This window comes from Dipodomys spectabilis, unplaced genomic scaffold, assembly GCF_019054845.1.
Source record: "Dipodomys spectabilis isolate Male_0828 unplaced genomic scaffold, ASM1905484v1 ptg000085l, whole genome shotgun sequence".
Lineage (NCBI taxonomy): Eukaryota > Metazoa > Chordata > Mammalia > Rodentia > Heteromyidae > Dipodomys > Dipodomys spectabilis.
In genome coordinates, this window is record NW_024870762.1 from 2,674,032 (window position 1) to 2,699,603 (window position 25,572).

The 25,572-nt window shown below is 44.3% G+C and overlaps 1 protein-coding gene across 1 annotated transcript in view; it reads left to right on the forward strand.

The window, feature by feature from the left end:
* Slc26a8 (solute carrier family 26 member 8) overlaps positions 1–25,572 on the forward strand; it is a 57,894-nt gene that overhangs the window by 27,491 nt on the left and 4,831 nt on the right. Inside the window, exons 8-17 of the mRNA XM_042684182.1 lie at positions 1,002–1,084; positions 4,484–4,631; positions 6,573–6,686; positions 10,857–10,934; positions 17,574–17,669; positions 19,561–19,667; positions 19,761–19,830; positions 21,197–21,289; positions 21,401–21,532; positions 22,859–23,230. Of these exons, the coding sequence (XP_042540116.1) occupies positions 1,002–1,084; positions 4,484–4,631; positions 6,573–6,686; positions 10,857–10,934; positions 17,574–17,669; positions 19,561–19,667; positions 19,761–19,830; positions 21,197–21,289; positions 21,401–21,532; positions 22,859–23,230 (1,293 nt within the window). The remainder of the gene's footprint in view (positions 1–1,001; positions 1,085–4,483; positions 4,632–6,572; positions 6,687–10,856; positions 10,935–17,573; positions 17,670–19,560; positions 19,668–19,760; positions 19,831–21,196; positions 21,290–21,400; positions 21,533–22,858; positions 23,231–25,572) is intronic.

Consider the following 25,572-nt stretch of genomic DNA (forward strand, 5'->3'; position numbering starts at 1 on the left):
AATTTTAAAACATACATTGAATTGTGTCAAGCCTGAATATATACTTACACCTAAATGTATGCTATGATTTTTTTTTTTTTTGGTTGTAGGGCCTGAACTCTGGGCCTGAGCACTGTCTCTCAGCTCTTCACCTAAGGCTAGTGCTCTATCACTTGAACCACAGTACCACTTCCTGCTTTTTTGCATGCTAGGTGAGCACTCTACCCCTGAGCCACCTTCCCAGTCCATGGTTTGCTTTAAAAAAAAAAAAAAGTTTGCCAGGCACCAGTGGCTTAAGCCTGTAATCCTAGCTACTCAGGAGGCTGAGATCTGAGGATGGCAGTTCAAAGTCAGCACACACAGGAATGTCCATGAGACTCTTATCTCCAATGAACCACGAGAAAACCAGAAGTGGTGTTTTGGCTCCAGTGGTAGAATGCTAGCTTTGAGATGAAGAGCTCAAGGACAGCACCCAGGCCCAGAGTCCAAGAACCATGAACGACCAAAAAATAAGTTTTGTTGGATGCCAGTGACTCACAACTGTAATTCTAGCTACTTAGGAGGCTGAAATCTAAGGATTGAGGTGTGAACCCAGCCTAGATATGAAAGTCTGTGAGACTTTTATCTCCAATTACCCAGTAAAAAGTCAGAGGTATACCCCAAGTGGTAGAGTCTAGCTTTGAGCAAAAAGGTCAGGGACAACACCCATACTTTGAGTTCAAGCCCACAGACTACCATACACATGAAAAAGTTTAGTGATAAGAGGGTATAAGATTGATTGAAGGGGCTGGGAGGTGGCTCAGTGGTAGAGCACTTGCCTTGCATGCTCGAGGCCCTGGGTTCGATTCCTCAGCACCACATAAGCAAAAGAAAAAAGCCAGAAGTGGCACTGTAGCTCAAGTGGTAGAGCGCTAGCCTTGAGATGAAGAGCTGAGGGACAGCGCCCAGGCCCAGAGTTCAGGCCCCACGACTGGACCCCCCAAAAAAGAATTATAATTCGATGTTTGTTTAATTGCCTATAGATCCTTGGCTTCACTGTAGTTTCAAACAAGATAACCATGGCCACAGAAAACAGCAGGTCCCTCATAGAGATGATCCCTTTCAGGTCAGTAATTTTCTCTTCTCTGTTACCTTCTCTTAGCCTCTCACCATATAACCTGTATGGAGTCAAATCCTTTTATTTTTCTTTTATTGTAAAGATACTGTACAGACGGGTTACAGTTATATGAGTAAGGTAATGAGTACATTTCCTATTGAGCATTGTTACCCTCTCCTTTGTTTTTCCCCTACTGTCCCTTCCCTCACCTTTCTGACTCCTCCCCGCCCTGCTCCCCTTATTTTATTTTGTCAGTCATGGGGCCTAAACTCCGGGCCTGGGCACTGTCCCTCAGCTCCTCAGCTCAAGGCTAGCACTCTACCACTTGAGCCACAGCGCCACTTCCAGCTTTTTCTGCTTATGTGGTGCTGAGGAATGGAACCCAGGGGTTCATGCATACGAGGCAAGCACTCTACCACTGAGCTACCTTCCCAGCCCCTTATTTATTTATTTATTTAGCCAGTCCTGGGACTTGAATTCAGGGCCTGGGCACTGTCCCTGAGCTTCTTTTGCTCAAGGCTAGCACTATACCAGTAAGCCACATAGCCAGCCCTTGGCATATTTTTCTGAGACGGTGTCTCACTAACTTTTGCCCAGGCGGTCCTCCAACCACAGTCCTGCCAGTCTCTGCCTCCTGAGTAGCCTGGATTATAGGTATGAACTACCTCTACTGGTCAGACCAGGCAGACAAATCCCAGGAGACGCTTACCTCTGATCAACCAGCAAAAAGTCAGAAGTGGAAGTGTGGTTCAGGTGATAGAATATCAGCTTTAAGGAAAAGCCAAGCACAAAAAGTGGGGCCGTAAATTCAAGCCCCAGTACCCAAAGAAACCTGTGCCTTATCTAAGGCCATGGAAGATTTATCTCTATGCTTTCATCTGAGGCTTCTGGCTTAAGCTTTTAAATGAAGGTGTTTGATCCTTTCTGAGTTGCTATTTCTGCAGGGGTCCAGTTTCATTCTTCTGCATGTCAAGAGCTAGCATTCCCAACACCATTTGGTGAAGAGACCATTCTTTCCAGGTTGAATGTTTTGTTGTTGTTGTTGATGATGTTTTTTTAAAAAAAGCAAGCCACTTTGGGTTTATTTCTGAGCTTGCAATCCTATCCCATTGATCTATGCCTGTCTTCACCACAGCAAGCCTTGGTTACTGTAGATCTGAGGTAAGTTTTGAAGTCAGGAGCTATGAGACTTCCTACTTCGTCCTTTTTGATTGGTTTGGCTTTTAGGGTCCCTTGCCATTCTACATGAATTTTAGGATTGCATCTCCATTTCTGCAAAGCAGGCCAATAGAATTTAATAAAATTGCATTCAATCAGGAGATCCCTTTGAGGCTCTTGCTGACCTAATACATCAAGTATGTTTAGATTTATGAATATATAAAGATTCTAACACTCTTTTCTCATCATTAGAAAATGCTAGGGAACCAACTCATTCTTCAAAAATGATTACAACAGGTAGGCTGGGAATATGGCTTAGTGGTAGAATGCTTGCCTAGCATGCATGTAGCCCTGGGTTCGATTCCTCAGTACCACATAAACAGAAAAAGCCAGAAGTGGCACTGTGGCTCAAGTGGTAGAGTGCTAGTCTTGAGCAAAAGAAGCTCGGGGACAGTGTCCAGGCCCTGAGTTCAAACCCCAAGACTGGCAAAATAATAATAATAATAATCACTATGATGATGATGATGACTACAGCAGGTATTTATCATGCTTTTCCTGTAAGAATTGCACATTGTGAGGTGCAAAAACACATTTTGTGTTACAGAAGTATTCCAGCCAATAAAGGAGAAAGTACATAGAATATCAATATTAAGAGTTATTGACATAAGATCTGTTTATGTCACATATACATACAAACTGTTATTATACTCCTAACAGGTGCATACTATCACTTCTGAAGTGATGGCTCACACCTGTAATCCTAGCTACTCAGGAGGCTGAGATAGCAGTTCAAAGCCAGCCTGTGCAAGAAAGTCCATGAGACTCTTATCTCCAATTAACCACCAGAAATCCAAAGTGGAGCTGTGGGTTGTGATTCAAAGTAGTAGAAAACTAGCCTTGAACAAAATGAGCTCAGGGACAGCACCCAGGCCCTGAGTTCAAGCCCTACCACCAAGAGCAAGAAAGGAAGGAAAGAAGGAAGGAAGGAAAGAAGGAAGGAAGGAAGGAAGGAAGGAAGGAAGGAAGGAAGGAAAGAAGGAAGGAAAGAAGGAAGGAAATCAGCTATGTTGAAAATATCAGCTATGTTGAAAATGAACTATAGAACTTGGGGAATGGGGTGAGAAGGAAAAACTGGGAGAAAACAGGTGAAGGGGTGACAGTGTCCAAAAAGAAATGTACTCTTTACCTGACTTATGTAACCGTAATCCCTCTGAATATCACTTTTTTTTTTTTTTGGCTAGTCGTGGGGCTTGAACTCTGGGCTTGGGCACTATCCCTCAGCTCTTCAGCTCAAGACAAGCGCTCTACCACTTGAGCCACAGCGCCACTTCTGGTTTTCCAGTGGTTTATTGAGATAAAATCTCATGGACTTTCCTTGCCTGTGCTGGCTTTGAACCATGATCCTCAGATCTTAGCCTCCTGAGTAACTAGGATTACAGGCGTGAGCCATTGGTGCCTGGCTTGTATATCACCTTTTTTGCTGATAATATGTGGCTGAGTTTGAAATCAGGGTGTGAGTGCTGTCCCTGAGCTTTTTTTTTTTTTTTTTTTGGTCAGTCATGGGGCTTGAACTCTAGGCCTGGGCGCTGTCCCTCAGCTCTTCAGCTCAAGGCTAGCACTCTACCACTTAAGCCACAGCGCCACTTCAGGCTTTTTTTTTTTCTTTTTCTGCTTATGTGGTGCTGAGAAATTGAACCCAGGGCCTCATGCATGCAAGGCAAGCGCTCTATACCACTGAGCCACCTTCCCTGAACTTTTTTGTTCAAGGCTAGTATTCTACCAATTTGAACCACAGCTTTACTTCCTTTCTGGAGTTTAATTGGAGATAAGAGTCTCACAAACTTTTTCCCCTGATGGCCTTCCACCATGATCCTCAGATCTCAGCCCCCTGAGTAGTTAAGATTACAGACATGAGTCACCAGTGCCTAGCTTTTGTGAGACTTTTATCTCCAATTAACTAACAAAAAGCCAGCAATAACACACACACACACACACACACACACACACACACACATCATATTCTCTTAGTGACTTTTTTTTGGTGTTTGTCAGCAGTTTTGACAAGCAGCTGGCTTAGTTATTCTTTATATCCTTTATTGTTACTTAAAAAGAAAGAGAGAAAGAAAGAGAGACAGAGAGAGAGAGAGAGGAGGCGGGGTACCACCAGCACTATGAGAAAGAAGGAGGGTGGGAAGAGGCCAGCAAAGAACTCATATTACCTGGGAATAATTCCACCATTTCTTTTTCTAGCTTCGTCTCTCCGGTGACACCAGACATCAGCATTATTCCCAAAATTATCTTCCAAGCCATCTCCTTATCTTTGGTGAGCGCCTTTCTGATCATATTTACTGGCAAGAAGATTGCCAGCCCCCATCACTACAAAGTCAATTCCAACCAGGTGAGGGGGGCTGATACTTCCTCTGTCTCAGAAGTCTCTGTTCTCTAATGTTCTGTCCATTCTGCTTTAAACAGAGTGTCACCTGGACCATAATTTAAAGAGTAATCACAAACAGATCTTTGAGAAGTAAAAGGATCTTTAATGTTGAAGCCACTTGAATTGAAAAGTATTATCTCCCCTAGAACAGATGCAGGTCAGAAAGACAAGAAGATAATATGCTGATGTTGTGTTGTTGAATTAGAAGAGTTCATCTCTTCATAATTTTAATCTTTTTTTCAAACACATCCTAAGAAGTTAAACACATAAATACGTAACAAAAAATTATGTAGTGTTGGGCATGGATGGCTCACACCTATAATTATGCCTATTCAGGAGGCTGAATCTCAGTTTGAAGCCAGCCCAGCATACATACAAACACATGCATGTGCACACACACTTGTGCGCGCGCATGCACGCGCACACACACACACACATTTGTAATCTTAGCCTCTCAGGAGGCTGAAATATAAGGATTGTGGTTTGAAGCTGGACCAGGCAGGAAAGTCTGTGACTCTTATCTCCAGTTAACTACTACAAAGATGAAAGTGGAGCTGTGACTCAAGTGGTAGAGTACTAGTCTTGAGCAAAAATGCTCAGGGACAGAACTCAGGCCCTGAATTCAAGCCCCACAGACTACCAAATATATAAATAAAGGTATGGCATATCATATACAACACCAGGTTGCTAATTTATGTAATCAAGTTGGCCTCTTGGTCTTTGCTTTTATGTTTCTTTTGTTTGTTGTGCCAGTAAGAGAGCTTGACCTCAAAACCTCATGCTTTCGCTTTGCCTTTTTTGCTGAAGGCTGGTCCTCTATCACTTGAGCCACAGCTCCACTTCTGTTTTTTTTTTGCTTGTTAATTCAAGATAAGAGTCTCACAGACTTTTCTGCTCAAGCTGGCTTTGAACCAGGATCCTGAGATTTCAGTCACCTGAGTAGCTAGGATTGAAGGCATAAATCACTTACACTGGCTTTGCTTTTATTTTTATTTTAGTCCTTGAACACAGAGGAAAAGACAGAAGCAAAGGATGTTCTAGTTGGATCTTAGAGTAGTGTAGAAGGAAGGGAGAAGAACACACTGTGGTTCTTTCTGTTAGAGTCCCAGTGCGTGTGAGATAGAGGAGAGTAAGGCAAGAATCTTGTTTTGTCACCTTTAAAAAGTGCTTCCTTATGTCTGATAGCTAACACAAAGGTGCAGCTTAATCTAGAAAATCAAATTTGCCATCTTTGTGTTCTTTCTAAAATTATCTCAATCTGTTATTAAAAATGATATAAATGGGGCTGGGGGTTTAGCCCAGCAGAAGGGCGCAAGGCCCTGGGTTCGGTCCTCAACCCTGGAAAGAAAAAAAAAGATATAAATGACCTTAAATCCCACTCGTAAAAATAAACTGTAGGGGGGCTGGGAAGGTGGCTCAGTGGTAGAGCGCTTGCCTTGCATGCCTGAGACCCTGGGTTCAATTCCTCAGCACCACATAAGAAAAAAGCCAGAAGTGGCGCTGTGGCTCAAGTGGTAGAGCGCTAGCCTTGAACTGAAGAGCTGAGGGACAGTGCCCAGGCCCAGAGTTCAGGCCCCCCGACCGGACCAAAAAATAAAAATAAATAAATAAATAAATAAACTGTAGGGCTGGCAATGTGGCTCAGTGTTGGAATGCTTGCCTAGTATGCATGAAGCCCTGGGTTCCATTCCTCATTACCACATAAACATAAGGAGCTGGAAGTGGTGTTGTGGCTCAAGTGGTACAGTGTTATCCTTAAACAAAAGAAGCTCAGGGACAGTGCCCAGGCCCTGAGTTTAAACCCCATGACTGGCAATAAAATAAAAATAAAAAATCTATATCTTTACTTCCAAATTCAAGTAGTTCAACAAAAAATGGGCTTGAAGGGTCTGCATTTCTTTTCAGGATTTGATAGCCATCGGCATTTGCAATGTGGCCAGTTCCTTTTTCAAATCGTGTGTGTTTACTGGTGCTCTTGCCAGGACTATTATTCAAGACAAGTCTGGAGGAAGACAACAGGTGTGTTGCAAAAGAATTTCATCTCTAATATGTATAATGAGACAGATAATTATGTTGACTTAGGGTGTATGTTCACAGAAGTGAATAAATGGGTTTAATTCTAACTTTAATGTTATGCTTTATGGGCAGACCTTTATTTGGAAGAATGATGATTCTATACTTAGCTTAATTTTTGCTTAGATTTCTGTCTTAAAAATTACTGGTTCCGGGGCTGGGAAGGTGGCTCAGTGGTAGAGCGCTTGCCTTGCAATGCATGAGGCCCTGGGTTCAATTCCCCAGCACCACATAAGCAAAAAGAAAAAAGCCGGAAGTGGCGCTGTGGCTCAAGTGGTAGAGCGCTAGCCTTGAGCTGAAGAGCTGAGGGACAGCACCCAGGCCCAGAGTTCAGGCCCCACAACCAGACCCCCCCCCCAAAAAAAATTACTGGTTCCATGGAAGTGGTACTGTGGCTCAAGTGGTAGAGCACTCACCTTGAGCTGAAGAGCTCAAGGACAACGTCCAGGCCCATAGTTCAAGCCCCATACCCAATCAAAAAATGATTGATAGATAGATAGATAGATAGGTCCCAAAGCATGGTAGTATGCCTATAATCTCAGCTACTTGGGAGGCAGAAGTAGGAGGATCTGGGTCTGTGGCTGTTCCAAAAAAAAGAAAAAAATCATAAGACCTGAGAAGGGGTCAAGCATTTGTCTAGGAGAGTCTGAGAAAACTAGGACCATTCTACCTTTGCTTAAAAAATCATCTATATAAGATTCTTCAAGTAGTCTGAATGAATAAACTAAATGTTTAGTAAACTGAATGTGAGAGTCAAGGGACAATGATAGTAACTATTCTAAAGGTCACCTAATTGCCGGCTTTGTAAGTCCAATGTTTGAGTTTTGAAGTGACTAGACAAAAATCAAAACAGGATACTCCAAGGGCATGGTGTCTTGGCTCTGTGTTGTGATGAAATGACAGAGTTATCAGGATTGAAACTCTGGCAAGCCCCGGGAATGAGTCAGGGTGGGTTCCAATGGCAGAGAAATAGTGGCCAAGGTCAAAGGCAAACGCATGCCTCAGAAGCACAGTGACAAGCACAGCCGCATTCAGAGGCTGATGTGTCAGGAGAATGGCCACTAGGTTTTAATGAATGAAAGATAAAAGTATCACAGTCCACAGGTGATTATAAAGTGAAATGAAAAGTCAGGAAGATTAGGCAGGGTTGAGAGCAAGGGCCTGGGTGAGATTACAGCCTGCAGTTTTATGCAGACTGAGTTACGCTGTCACAGAGCATCTCCCAGGCTTGCTGGGCCTATCGTCTCCTGCCTGAGAGAAAGGAGCTGCGCAGGCTGTGTTAAAAGGAAGGATTTTCTGTGCAGGCGTGCAAAACTTCTGGAATCAGAGCAAAGGGGTTTTATATAAGAAGAAATAGAAATGGCAATTCCAGAAATCAGTTCCATTAACTTTTTACAGCATGCTTTATTGACTCAAGTATGTACGTGTAATACCAATTTGGGGAGACAAGATATGCGCAGTTGGAAAAGGTTGAATCACAGTGCAAGGAAAATCAAGTACAGAATGGACACAGCAAACAAAAAGAGCCATAAGTCTTGTGAGGAGGAGAATGATGGGGAAAGTGTCCCAAGATGGAGCTAAGATAAGGTGCTGATACTGGGGCGTGAACTCAGGGCTTTGTGTTCTCACTTGGCTTTTTCACTCAAGGTTGGCTTTCCTACCACTTGAGCCACACTTCCACTTCCAGTGGCCAGGATATGTACAGGGGACATGTCAGATGGGAGGAGGAAGAGGACCTTCAGATCAGCCCCAGAGCTATTGCAGAAGCAGGACACTGTCCTGTGTGAAGTGGTCCTGAGGAAAAATAGCCTTGCTGGCCCTACTCACTGATTTAGGGAAGAGAAAGGCCAAGCTTTGGAAACACCGTAGCATATGATGGCATGTCTAAGCTCTGAACCAGCCTGTTCCTACCATTTTAGTCATTGGGCAAAAGGCCTGACCCAAAGGCAGCCTGTGACCTGCTTTCTGCTTTGCTGTAGCAGCACATTCTCAGCAATGACACCTGTCACCTCAGTGCAGAGGCATGTCCCTTGAGATGCCAGTAAGCCCTCCCACAAAGATACCAATAGGCCAATGCAAATCGTGGGCTCAAGCAGGAATGCTGTGGGCTCCGGCCCCACACACACAGCTTCCCAGACCCACTCTGACTTTATAACCTGCATCAGAAAAGATTGCCCAGGCTCAATCAGCCTTCATCCCACAGCAAGGGGCTAGCTTCTCCAACCCCCAAGCTACAGATGTTGTGGTTGTGGTTGGTTTAATCCACTCTATATGAGAGCAGATCCCTCTTTTTCAAAGATTCTCAGGACTCCAGGAAAGAAAAGTAGAGCTGGCTCTGAACCTCTCCCAAATGACCTGCCACAAAGGGTCATTTGATTTTTACTTCTTAGCTGGCCTGAAGTCAAACAGAGGATATGTGTCTGAATTCCACTGTGTTATTTCTCTGTCTAGAAAAAACACCATTTCCTTCCATTGGTGACAGCAAGTAACAAAACCTACTGGCTCTTCTGGCCATGGCCTCGCCTGGGGTTTGACAGGTCTGACCATGGCAGAGAAGAAAAGAGGAGCCCAAGGCCAGTGGCCAGTTCCAGTGTCCCCACTCCATAACGCAGCTCCTCCAAGGTCTGAACATAGGCTTGCTTCCTGACCCCTTAGGATTGGATTTCTTGCCTCGTCCCTCATTCCTAGAACTGCTTTTAAAAATGAGTTATAAGCCAGGTACTGGGGGCTCAACCCTGCAATCCTAGCTGCTCAGAAAGCTGAGATCTGGGGATCATGGTTCGAAGCTAGCCTGAGCAGAGCAGTCCCCATGAGACTCTTATGCTCCAATTAACCACAAAAACTAGAAGTGTAACTGTGGCTCAAAGTGGTAGAGTGCTAGCCTTGAGCAAAAGAGCTCAGGAACAGCTCCCAGGCCCTGGGTTCAAGCCCTACAATAACACACACACACACACACACACACACACACACACACACAAAGTTTATGGAAGAGGGAAAAGGCTACACAGGAGGCTAAGATCTGAGGATCATGGTTCAAAGCCAGCCCGGGAAGGAAAGTCCATGAAACTCTTATCTCCAATAAACCACTAGAAAACTGGAAGTGGTGCTGTGGCTCAAGTGATAGAGCGCTTGCCTTGAGCTGAAGAGCTGAGGGACAGCACCCAGGCCTGGAGTTCAAGCCCCATGGCTGACAAAAAGGAGAAGGGAAAATGTGTTCAAACACCAATACTGCCAAAATGAGACACATGGAAAGGGTGAGGGGTGAATAGAGAAGCAATACTAAACGGCTGATTGGACAGACTGGAGGGATTCTCTAACTTCTGGCCACTGTTTTGATTTGCGGTGACAGTTTTACTCCTATCACAGTGGGAAATGACACTGCTTTATGTCATTTTATACTACCAGAAGCTTTAAAAGATAGAAATTTATCAATAGAGGAGATAATGAGCTCCAGACCATGTCCACAGAGCCTAGAGATTCTAAAGGGAACTATGTTTCTCAGCCTCATTTGCCAGGTGCTGATCCCTGCATTCTGAGTGGCACTGGGCCCAGTAGTGAATGGCTAGGCTTGAATCCAGGGTTGCTGTCTGTGTGTAGCCTCAGCTCCTAGCAGACAGAAGCTGAGGCAGGAAAATGGGAAGTAATCATCATTGTGTTCTTAAGGATGAAACACCCCAGAAGCCTTTAGATGGGAAGTTACGCAAGCTCCCAGCAGAAGAGTTGCTGGGCAGAATGCTTACGCATGTTTACATCAACAGAAAGGTTATACTTTTAAAGCCATTAGTAAGAAGTCAACTTAGGGACTCTCTAAAAATGTCCAAGGAGAGGCGAAACGTTCCTAGCACAAAGCTGTAGCAATAAAGATTCAATACCCAGGAAAACTTGTATATTTTCAGACCATATTCATTCAACAGATACCTGTTTTGTCCCTGCTATGTGCTTAGCCCTTTGGTAAGACCCTACAAATATCAGTTTTTACTTTAAAAATGTTCTCATGCTGACCCCAGCTCCTTTTAAGAAACAGTGACATGCTTCTCACCAAGCAGAAGGCCTCAGGTACAGACAGGGACCAATAAATTCCTGATGGTTTCTTTCCAACCGGCTCTCTCTCCTCAGTTTGCATCTCTGGTAGGCGCAGGTGTGATGCTGCTCCTTGTGGTGAAGATGGGACCCTTTTTCTACGAACTGCCCAATGTAAGTAGAACACATCAAGTAACTAAGTCAAGAAAGACCCAATGTCTGCATGGCATCTTGGTGGACCATTGCATCCATTTTGTGCCCAGTGATTGCCCCAGCCTGTCTCTGGTTCTTTTCCTTTAAAATGACAGATGCAGGCTGGACTCACGCCTGTATTCCTAGCTACTCAGAAGATCCGAGGACCTCGGTTAAAAGTCAGCCTGTGCAGGAAAGTCTGTGAGACTCTTATCGCCAATAAACCACCAGAAAACCAGAAGTGGCGCAGTGGTTCAAGTGGTAGAGTGCTCACCTTGAGCTGACTTGCTCAGGGACAGTGCCCAGGCCCAGAGTTCAAGCCCCACGACTGACCAAAAAAACAAAACAAAACAAATATATATATATATACACACACACATATGTATACACATATATGTATATATATAATAATAATAAAATGACACATGCAGCTGAGCACTGGTTACTCACTCCTATAATCCAAGTTACTCAGGAGGCTGAGATCTGAGGATCATGGTTCAAGGCCAATCTGGGCATAAAAGTCTGTGAGGCTTTTATCTCCTAATAACCAGCAAAAAGCCAGATGTAGAGGTGTGGCTCAGTGGTAGAACAACAGCCTTGAGCAAGAAAGGCAAGGAAGAACATGAGGTCCTGAGTTCAAGCCTCAGTACTAGCACAAAAATAAGCTAAAATAAAAATATTAGAAGCTGGGCGCTGGTGACTCACGCCTGTAAATCCAAGCAACTCAGGAGGCTAAGATCAGAGGATCACGGTTCAAAGCCAGCCCAGGCAGGAGCATCCATGAGACTCTTATCTCCAATTAATCACCAGAAAACCGGAAGTGCCACTCTGGCTCAAGCCTTGAGTGAAGCGCTCAGGGACAGTGCCCAGGACCAGAGTTCAAACCCCATGACCAACAAAAACAAAAAAACAAAAACAAAAATAATAGAATGCATATCATGGCAGATTAAATAACATAATATTGGGATATCCATGTTTATTTATATGTAATATATGTGTGAGTTGGGCTAAGAGTAACTCCTCAAGAAACACTACTGTTATTCTCAATCTTCATTGCTTAAGCTATAAAGTAATTTTTCTAGGTAAGGACTGAGTAAGAACTCCATAGACTTCAGATGCCCGACCTCGCTTCCCAACAGGAGCTGGGAAAACCACTGTGCAGTCAGGCCATCTGTTTTCCCACACTGTCCAGAAAGCCTGGTTCTGTCTTCTGTTTGATCTCAAGCTCTACCCCTACTGCTGCCACACTGCCTCTGGGCTAGTTGGCAACACTGAGGGCAAGTGTCTGGGCATTGGATTTGAACTCATTGCTAAGCTAGGCTGCCTCTCTATATGAATGTGCCATTTCCTTCCTCTGGGTGAGATACTACCTGACACTTAATGATGTCACATGCTCGTTACTGACTGTGACTAATTTGTTCTCAGTTATAATACAGATCCATGCTCAGGACCATCACTTCCTTCGCAGTTTTCTTGATGTTGGCTATAGCTCTTTTATTTTTTATTTTTTGCCAGTCTGGGGGCTTGAATTCAGGGCCTGGGCACTGTCCCTGAGCTTCTTTTGCTCAAGGCTAGCATACTGCCATTTGAGCCACAGTGCCACTTCCAGCTTTTTCTGTGTATGTGGTACTGAGGAATCTAATCCAGGGCTTCATGCATGCTAGGCAAGCACTCTACCACTCAGGCCCATTCCCAGCCTTTGTCCCTTAGCTTTGTTTGCTTGAGACTAGCACTCTATCACTTGAGCCATAGCTCTGCTTCTGGCTTTTGGGTCTTTAATTGGAGATAAGAGTCTCCTGGATTTTCCTGCCTGGGCTGGCTTTGAACCGTGATCCTCAGATCTCAGCCTCATGTAACTAGGATTATAACCATTTTTTAATACAGTATTTAGGGAGGTGAGACTGTTTCTTGTCTGATGTAACGACTTAGTTAGATGCTGAAGTTTGTGTCTTTGAAGTTGACCTGCTTATGTTACCCTAACCTTTCCCAAACTCCCCTTTCACCTGGCGACCATCAGGTTTCCATAGAGCTGGACTGCACATAGTTGTAGCAGGCATCTGTGATAAACAGTCCTTGCTTTGGAGCTAGCCACGTTATGACACATTATGTTTGCAGCATTTAGTCAGCCCATTTCTGAGTGAGAAGATGTGAAAACAATCTGATTAATAGAATAGTTATTGCAACAAGACAGTTCTCTGAGTCTTACACCACTGAAGACTTCTTCCTTCCTTGAAAAACAGCAGATAGTTTGTTGCAAACTTCTTCTTGTAGTCACTACTGGAACATCCTGACAAGATCTTAACTAGTTAGCAAAACATTTAAAACAAATTAATGCACAAAATACAAAACAGTACACTGTTATGCCAGCTTTTTTTGTTGTTGTTTCAGTACTGGAGTTGAACTCAGGGCCTTATGCTTGCAGGCAGGTGCTTTACTGCTGAGCCATACCTCCTGTTATTCCAATTTTGGGGGGAGTGGAAGAACATACAGAACATCAGAACATCTGGGTGTGGTGGCTTAAGCCTGTAATACTAGCTGCTCTGGACGGTAGAGAGCAGGTGATTGCAATTTTGAGGTGAGCCTGAATATAAAAATTCTTGAGACTCCATTTCAATTAATGTCTGGATATGGTAGCACATGTCTGTCATCTCAAGCCATGGGGGGAAGTACAATGGCTGGGTACATTGGCACAAGCCTGTCATTCCAGTGAAAAAGGAAATACAAATAGAAGAATCATGGTCCAGAAAGTGAAATCCTATCTGGAAAATAACCAAGACAAGAGACTGGCAGAGTGACTCAAGTAGTAGAGTACTTGCTTAGCAAGTGTGAAGCCCCAAGGTCAAACCACAATACCACCAATAAAACAAACAAATAAACCCATATGGACCATACCAAAATGCTAACAATGGTTGTCTCTTTGATGATAAAAATTTTGTCAGAGTGCATTTTTTATTTTTTACACAATGAGCACCTTTATTTATTTATTTATTTATTTTTGTCATTCGTGGGGCCTGAACTCTGTCCCTCAGCTCTTCAGCTTAAGGCTAGCACTCAACACTTGAGTCACAGCACCACTTCCAGCTTTTTCTATTTATATGGTGCTGAGGAATCAAACCCAGGGCCTCATGCATGCAAGGCAAGCACTCTACTACTGAGCCACCTTCCCAGCCCAATGAACACATTTTTTACCCTAATACTCAGAAAGTTTTTGTTTTTTTTTTTTTGAGTCCGGTCATGGGGCCTGAACTCTGGGCCTGGGCACTGTCCCTCAGCTCTTCAGCTCAAGGCTAGCGCTCTACCACTTGAGCCACAGCACCACTTTCGGCTTTTTTCTTTTTGCTTATGTGGTGCTAAGGAATCAAACCCAGGGCCTCAGGCATGCAAGGCAAGCGCTCTACAACTGAGCCACCTTCCTAGCCCCTCAGAAAGGTTTTTTGTTGTTGTTTTGTTTTGTTTGTTGGCCAGTGCTGGGGCTTGAACTCAGGGCCTGGGCACTGTCACTGAGCTTCTTTTGCTCAAGGCTAGCATAGCACTCTACCACTAGAGCCACAGTGCCACTTCCAGCTTTTTCTGTTTATGTGATACTGAGGAATTGAACCCAAGGCTTCATACATGCTAGGCAAGCACCTACCACTAACCCACATTTCTAGCCCTCTGTGAGACTTTTTTTTTTTTTTTTGGCCAGTCATGGGACCTGAACTCTGGGCCTGGGTGCTGTCCCTCAGCTCTTAAGATCAATGCTAGCACTCTACCATTTGAGCCACAGTGCCACTTCTAGCTTTTTCTGCCTATGTGGTGCTGAGGAATCAAACCCAGGGCCACATGCATGCCTGGCAAGCACTCTACCACTGAGCTACCTTCCTAGCCCCTCTAATTAACCACCAAAAAGCCAAAAGTGGAGCTGTGGTTCAAGTAGTAAAGCACTAGCCTTGAGGAAAAGAAAAAAAAACTCAGGGACAGCACTTAGGCCCTGAATTCAAGCCTTAAAAGCAGCATGCATGCATGTGCCTGCACACATGCACACATATACACACACACACAGCAGAGCAAGTTTGGACCCAGACTTCCTGGTGATTAGATCAGTTCTAATTTCTAGACACAATATGTAAAGGAGATGATAACTAGGGAAAAAAAGCTATTCTTCCTAACATGTATATCACAAATGAGTGATAATTAATTTTATCACTATCTTTTAGTGACTTCTGATATTTTACTTGCTGGGATTTAAGAAAAAATTACTACTTCTAGATTTAACAGAAATTTTCTATCAGTGCAAGAATTACATGAATACAAGAAAATGTATCATAAAGTAGGTTAGATATTAAGCCAGGCACGGTGGTACATGCCTGTTATCCCAGCAGGCAGGAGACTGAAGCAGGAAGATCTTGAGTTTTAGGCCAGCCTGCTTGTGTTCTCTCCCTCCCTCCCTCTCCCTCTCCCTCTCTCTCTCTCTCCTTCCCTCCTCTCTCTCCCTCTCTCTCTCTTTTTCTTTTTTCTCTCTATGTATATATATATATATATATAATTTATTTATGTTTTTAGTCATTGTGGTGCTTGAACTTGAACTCAGGGCCTTGAGCTCTTTTGCTCAAGGCTAGTGCTCTACCACTTTAAACCATAGCTCCACTTCCAGCTTTTGAGTAGTTAATTGGAGATAAAGAATCTCACAGGAGGGGCTGAGAAGGTGGCTCGGTGGTAAAGTGCTTGCCTTGCATGCATGAGGCCCTGGGTTCAATTCCGCAGCATCACATAAGCAGAAAAAGCCAGAAGTGGTGCTGTGGCTCAAGTGGTAGAGTGCTAGCCTTAAGCTGAAGAGCTGAGGACAGCACCTAGGCCCAGAGTTCAGGCCCCACAACCACCAAAAAAAAAGAATCACAGGAACTTTTCTGTCCAGGCTGGCTTTGAACTGTGATCCTCAGATCTCAGTTTCCTAATTAGCTAGGATTATAGGTATGAGCCATCAGCTCCCAGATGGTTTACATTTTTTTTTTTGTAAAGATACTATACAGAGGGTTACAGTTACATGAGTGAGGTAATGAGTACACTTCCTCTTGAACATTGTTACCCCCTCCATTGTTTTCCCCCATCCTCCCTTCCCTCCCTACCTTCCCCGAGGTTCTTTTTTTTTTTTTTTTTTGATTGTGATTAAGTGATTACATAATTTCCGGAATTTCACAGTATTGTGGAATAATGATGCTCATTTAAAGTCACAAGTTCATTCTAACTTTCCTGGAGCAAATTGTCTATCACAGTCTATAACATATAACATCAGCTCCCAGATGGTTTACATTTTTTTAAAAATGAAAAGAAAAAGAAAATAGGTTATGTTCTAATTTGAGCCCCCAAAGAGTGTTCTACTAATCTTATTTTAAGTATAGATTTTTATTTCTCATTTTTAAAAAACATTCTTTCCATTAGAAAAGTAGATAGGTGCCAAGCGCCAGTGGCTCACGCCTGTAATCCTAGCTAGTTAGGAAGCTGAGATCTGAGGATCACAGTTCAAAGCCAGCCCAGGCAGGAAAGTCCATAAGACTCTTATCTCCAATAAACCACCAGAAAACCAGAAGTGGTGCTGTGGCTCACATAAGCAGAAAAAGCCAGAAGTGGTGCTGTGGCTCAAGTGGTAGAGCACTAGCCTTGAGCTGGAGAGCTGATGGACAGCGCCCAGGCCCAGAGTTCAAGCCCCATGACCAAAAAAAAAAGAAAAAAGAAAAGTAGATAGGTTCATTTTTTTAACCTTCAGAAAATTCATGGTATCACCAGTAATTACAAACAAACCACCACTATCATTTGAGGATGTTATCTAAACATCATTTTCTATGAATAGATATCACTTTGCATCGTTGTAACCTAACTGTACAAATTTTGTATAAATTGTTGGTTTCTTTAGTCTGTAGTGTGAGACACCAATGTTTCTATGTGAAAGCTTAGCAGCATTTCCTGATATGATTTCCCAAAAGAGAAGAGCCAATTTATACTCAAGAATCATGTACATGATGTTTTTAATTTGTTTAATTTGACAGATTAAAAATGGCATCTTATTAGTGAAATAATTGCAGCTTTCTATCATGACTGAACTTGATTAAAAGCCCACTTGAGATGGTTTTAGAGTTTTATCTGAGCAGAGTCTCTCTTACTTTATCAGCCCACCTGCGAATGGTTTCCAGGCAAAACAGATTCAATGAGGTCAGGTAGCCAGAGGTGCCAATTCCCAAAGGATCTTGTCCCCACACCCCAGGAACAGCACTGAAACAGAGGGGGGCTAAAGATTGTTGGGGTATCTTTGCTACTTTTTTTGGGTCACTATTTGCATGAGTGATAAAGTGGATCTAGAAAGGTGTGCTTGAATCACATGCTGCAGCATGAGTGGCTGAATCAGTCAGGCCTTGGCTTTGACCTTAGCCTTAGCCGTGGTCTCGTGTTTAACAAGCTATGGAAGAGAGTAAACATGTGGAGAATTTTTATTTGAATGAACCATGAATCTGAGCTTGGACACGGTTTTTAAGTGAAACAGCAACACAAAGGGACAAGGCTGACTAACTTTTTGTGATTCCTTTGTGGGGATTGGAAGCTTTGCCCCCCCGGAAAGGAAAATGAAGCAGGGCTTCCCTTTTCCCACAGGCTGTGCTGGCTGGTATTATCCTGAGCAACGTCTTGCCCTACCTTGAAACCATTTACCACCTACCCTCTCTGTGGAGGCAGGACCAGTATGACTGTGTGAGTGCAGAAGCCCGGGTGAGGAAGGGAAGGACAGAGTGGGAAGGCCACAGAGAGACAGAGAACAGACAAGAGAGATCTGCCATGGATATGAAGAACACTAGCAACTGTTCAATGCCCTGTATTCTTTGTGCTTTACAAGTGTAGGTGGGGAGGTATCAAGGTTGTTGGAACAGGAATGGAACCCTCATTCCAACCACGCAAAATGTAAGGAAAGATACTGGGGGAACTAATGGCTCACACCTGTACTCCTCACTGCTCAGGGGAGAGTGAGACCTGAGGATTGAGTTTTGAAGCCAGTCCGGGCAGATGTCCGTAATTAACCATCAAAAAGCCAGAAGTAGAGGTGTGGCTCAAGGGGTAGAGCACCAGAATTGAGTGAAAAGAGCCAAGTGAGAGCAAGAGGCTCTGAGAGTTCAAGCCTCAAAAATTTAAAAAAAAAAAAAGGACTAATTAAGTGGCTAAAGTTGCATACAGTTAGGAAGGAAGGAAGGAAGGAAGGAAGGAAGGTAGGAAGGAAGGAGGAAGGGAGAGAGGGAGGGAGGGGAAGGGAAGGGAAGAAAGAAAAAGAAAGAAAAAAGAAAAGAAAGAAAGAAAGAAGAAAAGAAGGAAAGGAAGGAAGGGAAAAAGAGAGACAGAAAGAAAGAGAGAGAGAAGGAAGGAAGGAAGGAAGGAAGGAAGGAAGGAAGGAAGGAAGGAAGGAAGGAAGGAAGGAAGGAAGGAAGGAAGGAAGGAAGGAAGGAAGGAAGGAAGGAAGGAAGGAAGGAAGGAAGGAAGGAAGGAAGGAAGGAAGGAAGGAAGGAAGGAAGGAAGGAAGGAAGGAAGTCATCCAGTGCATATTTGAGTGACTTTTAATCTTTTTTTTTTCTAATCCTGGGGCTTGAACTCAGGGCCTAGGCACTGTCCCTGAGCCTCTCTGTGCTCAAGGCTAGTGCTCTGCCACTTGAGCTTCAGTGCCACTTCTGGCTTTTTCTATTTATGTGGAACTTCATGCATGCTAGGCAAGCACTGTACCACTAAGCCACATTCCCAGCCCTGACTTCTAATCTTTTAATCTAATGAAGTAAATACCTTCCAGGATAAAGGGCACCAGTCTTGATCATACCAGACAGAAAATGGGCTGGAGTGTCCTGCTGCTCTGAGATGCACACAAACAAGAGAACAGAATGGGAAAAGAACAAGAAATAAAATATGAGGCAATAGTGTAAGATGACAGAAGGACCCAGTAAGAAAAGGAGTATGGGGGGCTTAGACGGCCCATGATCCAGTGCACAGAGTTTCTGGTCCAGGAGGAAGATGGCACGGTCCTACTGGACTGAAGAGAATAAGTGGATGTTGTGTTGGGATACTGTGGCAGGGGGAAGAGGAGGTAAATATTGAAGGGAGTTTCAGCCTGCTTTTTTTTTTCTGTGACTATGCAGGTTAAGGTCACCTGCTGATAGTAAAACTACAATAGGCTTGAAAATAACCACCCTTGGTTAGTGTCTTGGGTTGCTTTACAAGTGGGATTTCTATAAAGTTCTGTATGTATGTATGTGAGTGTGTATGTATGTATGTATGTATCTCAAGTAGTAGAGTGCCTTGCCTTGCAAATGAGCTGTCTACTACTAACACAGCCTGTACACTACCTAGCATTATCTCTTGCATATGAAGACACCAAAGCTTCCAGAGAGAGAAAAAGAGAGTGGGGAGGGGAGAGGAGAGTTCCATGGAAGAACTGCTAGGCAGCCTTGATTGAAGGTCCAACTGATTGGTATGGAATGTTTTCTGTAAACCCCAGGTATACAGAGGGAAAGGTGGAGGTGAATCAGAGCTAGGCTTGGTATTCTCCATTTTGCTGAATTCTTGATTTCCCGGTCTTCCTTTTTCCCCACAATGCCTTTTCCACAAGGTTATTTGGATGGTGACATTCTTGTCTGCAATTTTTCTGGGACTGGATGTTGGACTCTTTTTTTCCCTGATATTCACCTTCTTCATCATCACGGTTCGTTCACACAGGTACTTTGTCTGGGGTAGGTAATAGGAGGTTAGCTACGGTAAGGGAAAGCCTGGCTTCCCTAAAGTCTTACAGTCAAGTGTGTTTCTTTCCAGAACGAAGATTCTGCTCCTGGGTCAGATTCCTAACACCAACATTTACAGAAGTGTCAATGACTATAGGGAGGTAAGGAGCCAAAATCAGCACCACTGTTTGGCCAAAGGAATGGGGTTGGACCAAGCCCAGTGCCTAGTTTCACTGCTGTAGGCCATGCTGAAGTCCCATTCACAAAGGGCAGGGAAGGAGATGCTGGGGGAAGGGAACCAGTTCTTTTTTTTTGGGGGGGGGGGTGTCCGGTCTTGGGGCCTGAACTCTGGGCCTGGGCACTGTCCCTCAGCTCTTCAGCTCAAGGCTAGCGCACTACCCCTTGAGCCATAGCACCACTTCCGGCTTTTTTTTTTTCCTGCTTATGTGGTGCCGAGGAATCGAACCCAGGGCCTCATGCATGCAAGGCAAGCGCTCTACCACCGAGCCACCTTCTCAGCCCCAGGAACCAGTTCTTAAGCAGCTCAGTCCTGATAGTTCTGCAATCAGATAAGGATCCAAAAGAGGAAGGCTAAGAATAAAGAGAAGAGTGAGAAATGTGATGGAAAAGAGAAAAAGCAGAGGGTGAAAAATGAGAGGAAAATGCAGGTGCTGGGGGATCATGCCTGTAATTCTAGCTATTCAGGAGGATGAGATGGGAAGGCCATGGGTTGAACTTACCCTGGGCAGACCAATCTGACAGAAGTGAGATCAATCTGAGAGAGGTGAATGTGTGGCTCAAGTGGTAGAACACCAGCCTTGAGTGAAAAAGCTACTGGAGACTGATGGGCTCCAGAGTTCAAGCCCTGGTACCGTGACTTAAGTAAATAAATAAATAAGCAAAATGTTTCTGGCTTTTTTTTTTTGGTCAGTCATGGGGCCTGAACTCTGGACCTAGGTGCTGTCCCTCAGCTCTTCAGCTCAAGGATAGCGCTCTACCACTTGAGCCACAGCGCCACTACCAGCTTTTTCTGTTTATGTGGTGCTGAGGAATCAAACCCAGGGCCTCATGTATGCAAGGTAAGCACTCTACCACTGAGCCACCTTTCCAGCCCTGTCTTTTCTTTGTAACAGGGAAGGGTATGGACTCTATAATAGGTTGAAAGCTTCCTTTATAAAAGAATTTAGATAGTTGCAGTGATCCTAGTATAGGTAGACTAAAGCAGAAGATTAGAACTTTGAGGCCAGCCTGACTTACATAGCAAAATACTTTCTCAAGAAAAAGAAAAAGAGGGCTGGGAATGGAGCTTAGTGGTAGAGTGCTTGCCTAGCATGCATGAGGCTCTGGGTTCCATTCTTCAGTACCACATAAACAGAAAAAGCCAGCAGTGTTGCTCAAGTGGTAGAATGCTAGCCTTGAGCAAAAAGAAGCTCAAGGACAGTGTCCAGGCCCTGAGTTCAAGCCCTAGGACTGGAAAAAAAAAAAAAGCCTGCACATTTTCTTTCAACTTCTGTTTTTGTCTTGCAGGTTATACTCATCCCTGGGGTAAAAATCTTCCAGTTCTGTAACTCCATCACATATGTAAATGTACACCACATAAAACAAAAGCTGTTGAATGAGGTAGCCAACTGCCTTCCCTTTTCCACATGCTCCACTGTGGGCCAAGCATCCTTCTCCTGCCCCTTGGCCCTCCTTTTTTTCTAGTACTTTCTCCTCTCTTCTGTCTTTCAGCTTGATTTGATACGGGTGCCTCTTAGAGAAGAAGACATTTACATGCTGTTTAATGAAAGGGACACCAGTCTACAGGGTGCTGGTATTTGCAAATGCTTCTGTGACTGTGAAGAACCTCAGCCGGAGCCCAGGGTAAGAAATGCCTCTTGGTTCCTACTTTTGTCTTCATGTTTTATAAAGTTTCTTTCAACAACCACAACAACAACAAAATCACTGGGCACTGGTAGCTTATGTCTGTAATCCTAGTTACTCTGGAGTTTGAGATTTGAGGATTGCAGTTTGAAGCCAGCCTGAGCAGGAAAGTCCATGAGACTTTTATCTCCAAAGCAGGAAGTGGATCTGTGGCTCAAGTGGTAGAGTGCTAGCCTTGAGTGAAAAAGCTAAGTGACAGTGCCTAGGCTCTGAATTCAAGCCCCAGTATTGGCACGCACACACACACACACACACACACACACACACACACAACACGCACATGCACACACACACACATATATCAAAACCCTCAGGGGATTTTGATTTATAGATGGACCACAGAGAGAAAACTGGAACTGGAAGATTTTTACTCAGGAATAAAGATCCCTGTTTCTTTTCTTTTCTTTTTTTTGTCAGTCATGGGGCTTGAACTCTGGGCTTAAGCGCTGTTCCACAGCTCTTCAGCTCAAGGCTAGCGCACTTGAGCTACAGCACCACTTCCCGTTTTCTGGTGGTTTATTGGAGATAAGAGTTTCACGGACTTTCCTGCCCGGGCTGGCTTTGAACCGAGATCCTCAGATCTCAGCCTCCTGAGTAGCTAGGATTACAGGCGTGAGCCATTGGCGCCCGGCAAGGTCCCTGTTTCTTTTTCAGGTTGAGGTTCTGGCATGAATCTATAGGCAAAGTCTGGACTACGGTTGGGGAGGAGAGCATGGCTGGTGATTGAGACTATCAGGCATTCCTTGGTTTCATTTCTGAGTGACTTAATGATTGTGTTCTGAGCTGGGAATCAGTGGCTCTTTCCTGTAATCCTAGCTTCTCAAGAGGCTGAGGTCTGAGGATCAAGATTTGAAACCAGCCTGGGCAGACAAATCTGAGAGACTTTTTTTTTTTTTTTGTCAGTCGTGGGGCCAAATAAGAATGCAAAAGTTCAAGCTCCAGTACCAGCATACACCAGCGTGTGCGCGCGCACACACACACACACACAGCATTATTAACCTTTAGAGACTCATTAGCATGCAGGCATAGAGGAAGGGAATAAATCAAAGAGTGATTTTAAATCTAGTCCATGAGGACCATAGCAATGGCAGTGATGACACAGGAGGTTGGGAAGTGAGGATGAGGAAAGATGAATGTAGCTTAGTTTGGGGAGACATTGCATAACAGAGAAGGAAGTGAGCTAGTAGGCAGATAAAGCAGAATTGCAAATACTCCCAGTCCTCCTTGGTGTCTAACCACAGCCCTGCTTTCCCTCTGTTGTCCCAGATCATCTACTTAGAACGATTTGAAAGTAAAATGGAATCTGAATCATCCATCAACCTGGTCCGCTGCTCCTATTTTGAGAACATGTACATGAGCGAAAATTCTTCCGAGGACCAAGTGCCCTACACAATATCTTCTACATCTCAGAGATATCCAGAGCAAAACTATGAGGAGGTGGACAAAAACTGGCTTTATGCATCCCCCCCAAGACAAAACTCAATTCCACTGCCGGACAATAATACTGAAAGTGTGGATAGGAGTAGATCCATCATTCCTTACTCAGAATGCTCCCTTCAGCCCAGCATCCACACCATCATCCTAGACTTCTCCATGGTGCATTATGTGGATTCTCGGGCTTCGATTGTCTTAAGACAGGTAAGTATCCAGGAGGCACTGCCTTACCCTCCATCCCCCCGCCCCCCACCCCCACTCACTCCCCATGCCCAGGGATTCCTGCCAGTCATGGATCTGCTGTTATGAGAATTTCTAGGCTACCAGAAATCTGAACACTGAAGGTTAGCTTAACATCAATCAGCATGGGGTGTGAATGAAGCTCAGTGGTAGAGTGCTTGCCTAGCATGCATGAAACCCTAGGATCGATTCCTCAGTGCCACATTCACAGAAAAGGCCAGAAGTAGCACTGTGGCTCATGTGGTACAGTGCTAGCCTTGAGCAAAAGAAGCTCGGGAACAGTGCCCATGCTGAGTCCAAGCCCCAGCACTGGCAAAAAAAAAAAAAAAAAAAAAATCATCAAATAAAGAAAACTACTCAGAGCCGATTTGTGGAAGCAGGCTTGGCTCAGGAAGCAGGAAACATTGGTTACTTCTCAAAGAATGAAAAAGAGGAAATTCTTATCACCCTGGAAGCTGTAATCTGGGCCATGTCCACTGTGTAGTTCCCTGTGCATCCGCAGAGTTACATGTAATGCTATCAGGAAACACACACACACACACACACACACACACACACACACACACACACACACACACACACACACACACACACACACACACAGACCTCACCATGATTCTTGCTAGGTTCAGCTTCTCCAAGCCAAGCACTGCTTGTCCCCTGCTCAGGTGGGAAAAGTTGGGGTGAAATGAAACCACAAGCTGGGGCCCTCTGTCTGGTACCTGTACCATCTTCCCAACTTTCCTTTCTATTGCTTTCATCTTCAGGCAAAAAAAAAAAAAAAAAGGAATATTTTCCTTCAAAATTGTGTCCCTGCTGGCGCTAGTAGCTCATACCTGAAATCCTCTTTACTCAGGAGGCTGAGATCTAAGGATTGCAGTTTGAAGCCAGCCTAGGCAGAAAACTCCATGAGATTCAAATCTCTAATTAACCAACAAAACACCAGAAGTGAAGGTGTGGCTCCAGTGGTACAGCACCAGCTTGAAGCAAAAAAAAAGTCAAACAAGAACATTAGGCCCTGGGTTCAAGCCTCAGTACCAGCACAAAAGATAAAAAATAAAAACTGTGTCCCTGAGTCCTGACTTCTATCATCTTGGGGTGTTGGACAATTCTCATTTTTCTCCTTTCTGTATGGAGCACACAGTTTAGCATAATGACCCATACTTGTTTCATTTTTTCCTTTTTCTTTCTTTTCCCTTGTTTTTTTCTTTTAAACCAGTCCAGGGGCTTGAACTCTGGGCCTGAGCACTGTCCCTGAGCCTCTTTGTGCTCTAGACTAGTGCTTTACCACTTGAGCCACAGCGCCACTTTACACTTTTTCAGATTAATTTATTAGAGATAAGAATCCCACAGACTTTCCTGCCCTGAGCTGGCTTCAAACCCGGATCCTCAGATCTCAGCCTCCTGCGTAGCTAGGATTACAGGCATGAGCCACCTGTGCCCAGCTTTTTTCATTGTTTCAGCTTCAATAAGCAGTCTTTCTCTTTTCTGCCAGCTTATCTGTGTTTGTTACATTCTCCCTTTTATCCTGGTTAGCAATAGACCAGATTGAAGCATCCTGAATGCTCTCTTCGCATCACTAATTACATTCACCCTTTTATGAAGCTGGAAGTGGCATTGTGGCTCAAGTGGTAGTGCACTTGAGCAAAAAGAGGCTCAGGAACAGCGTCCAGGCCCTAAATTAAAGTCCAGGACCAGCAAAAAAAAAAAAAATCCTTTTAGTCCTTTCTTCTTGGTGACATCACCCAGTTTGCTCCTTAATTCAAGGGACTTCTGTTAGATTATTTGGACTTTGCCAGAAAACCATGCAGACATCCAGGTACAGAGAACAAAGGAAGGTTTATTGCTGGGAAAGGGGCCAGCAAGACCCCTTCTCACAAGGGAGAAGTGAGAAGCACTGGCTATTGTCTGAGGTGACCTATGTAACTTAGGAGGCTTAGGAGGGGCTAGAAGGAGATAGGAGGTGAAGACCCTGGTGTGGACATGAGGACCAGGGGCTTCATCATGGCGGACTAGGATTTATGGCTGCTGCCCAAATAGTAGATAAGGGTCCTGCAGCTGCCCAGACCTGAAGGTCACTCTAAGGGGCTCCTGTTGCCTTATATGGTGTTAGCCGCCCCAGAGAAATGCCCCAGAGAAGGTAAAGGGGGTTGGAGGCTGATTATTTACTGCCTTTACTAAATGGGCCTGGTGTTGCCTAGGAAGGGAGCATGCTAAGCTGTGGAGAGGGGAAGGAGGGTACTAAGCTATGGGAAGGGAGCTCATTTTGCTAACAAGTTCCCTTTCCTACTAATTGTCATTTAAAG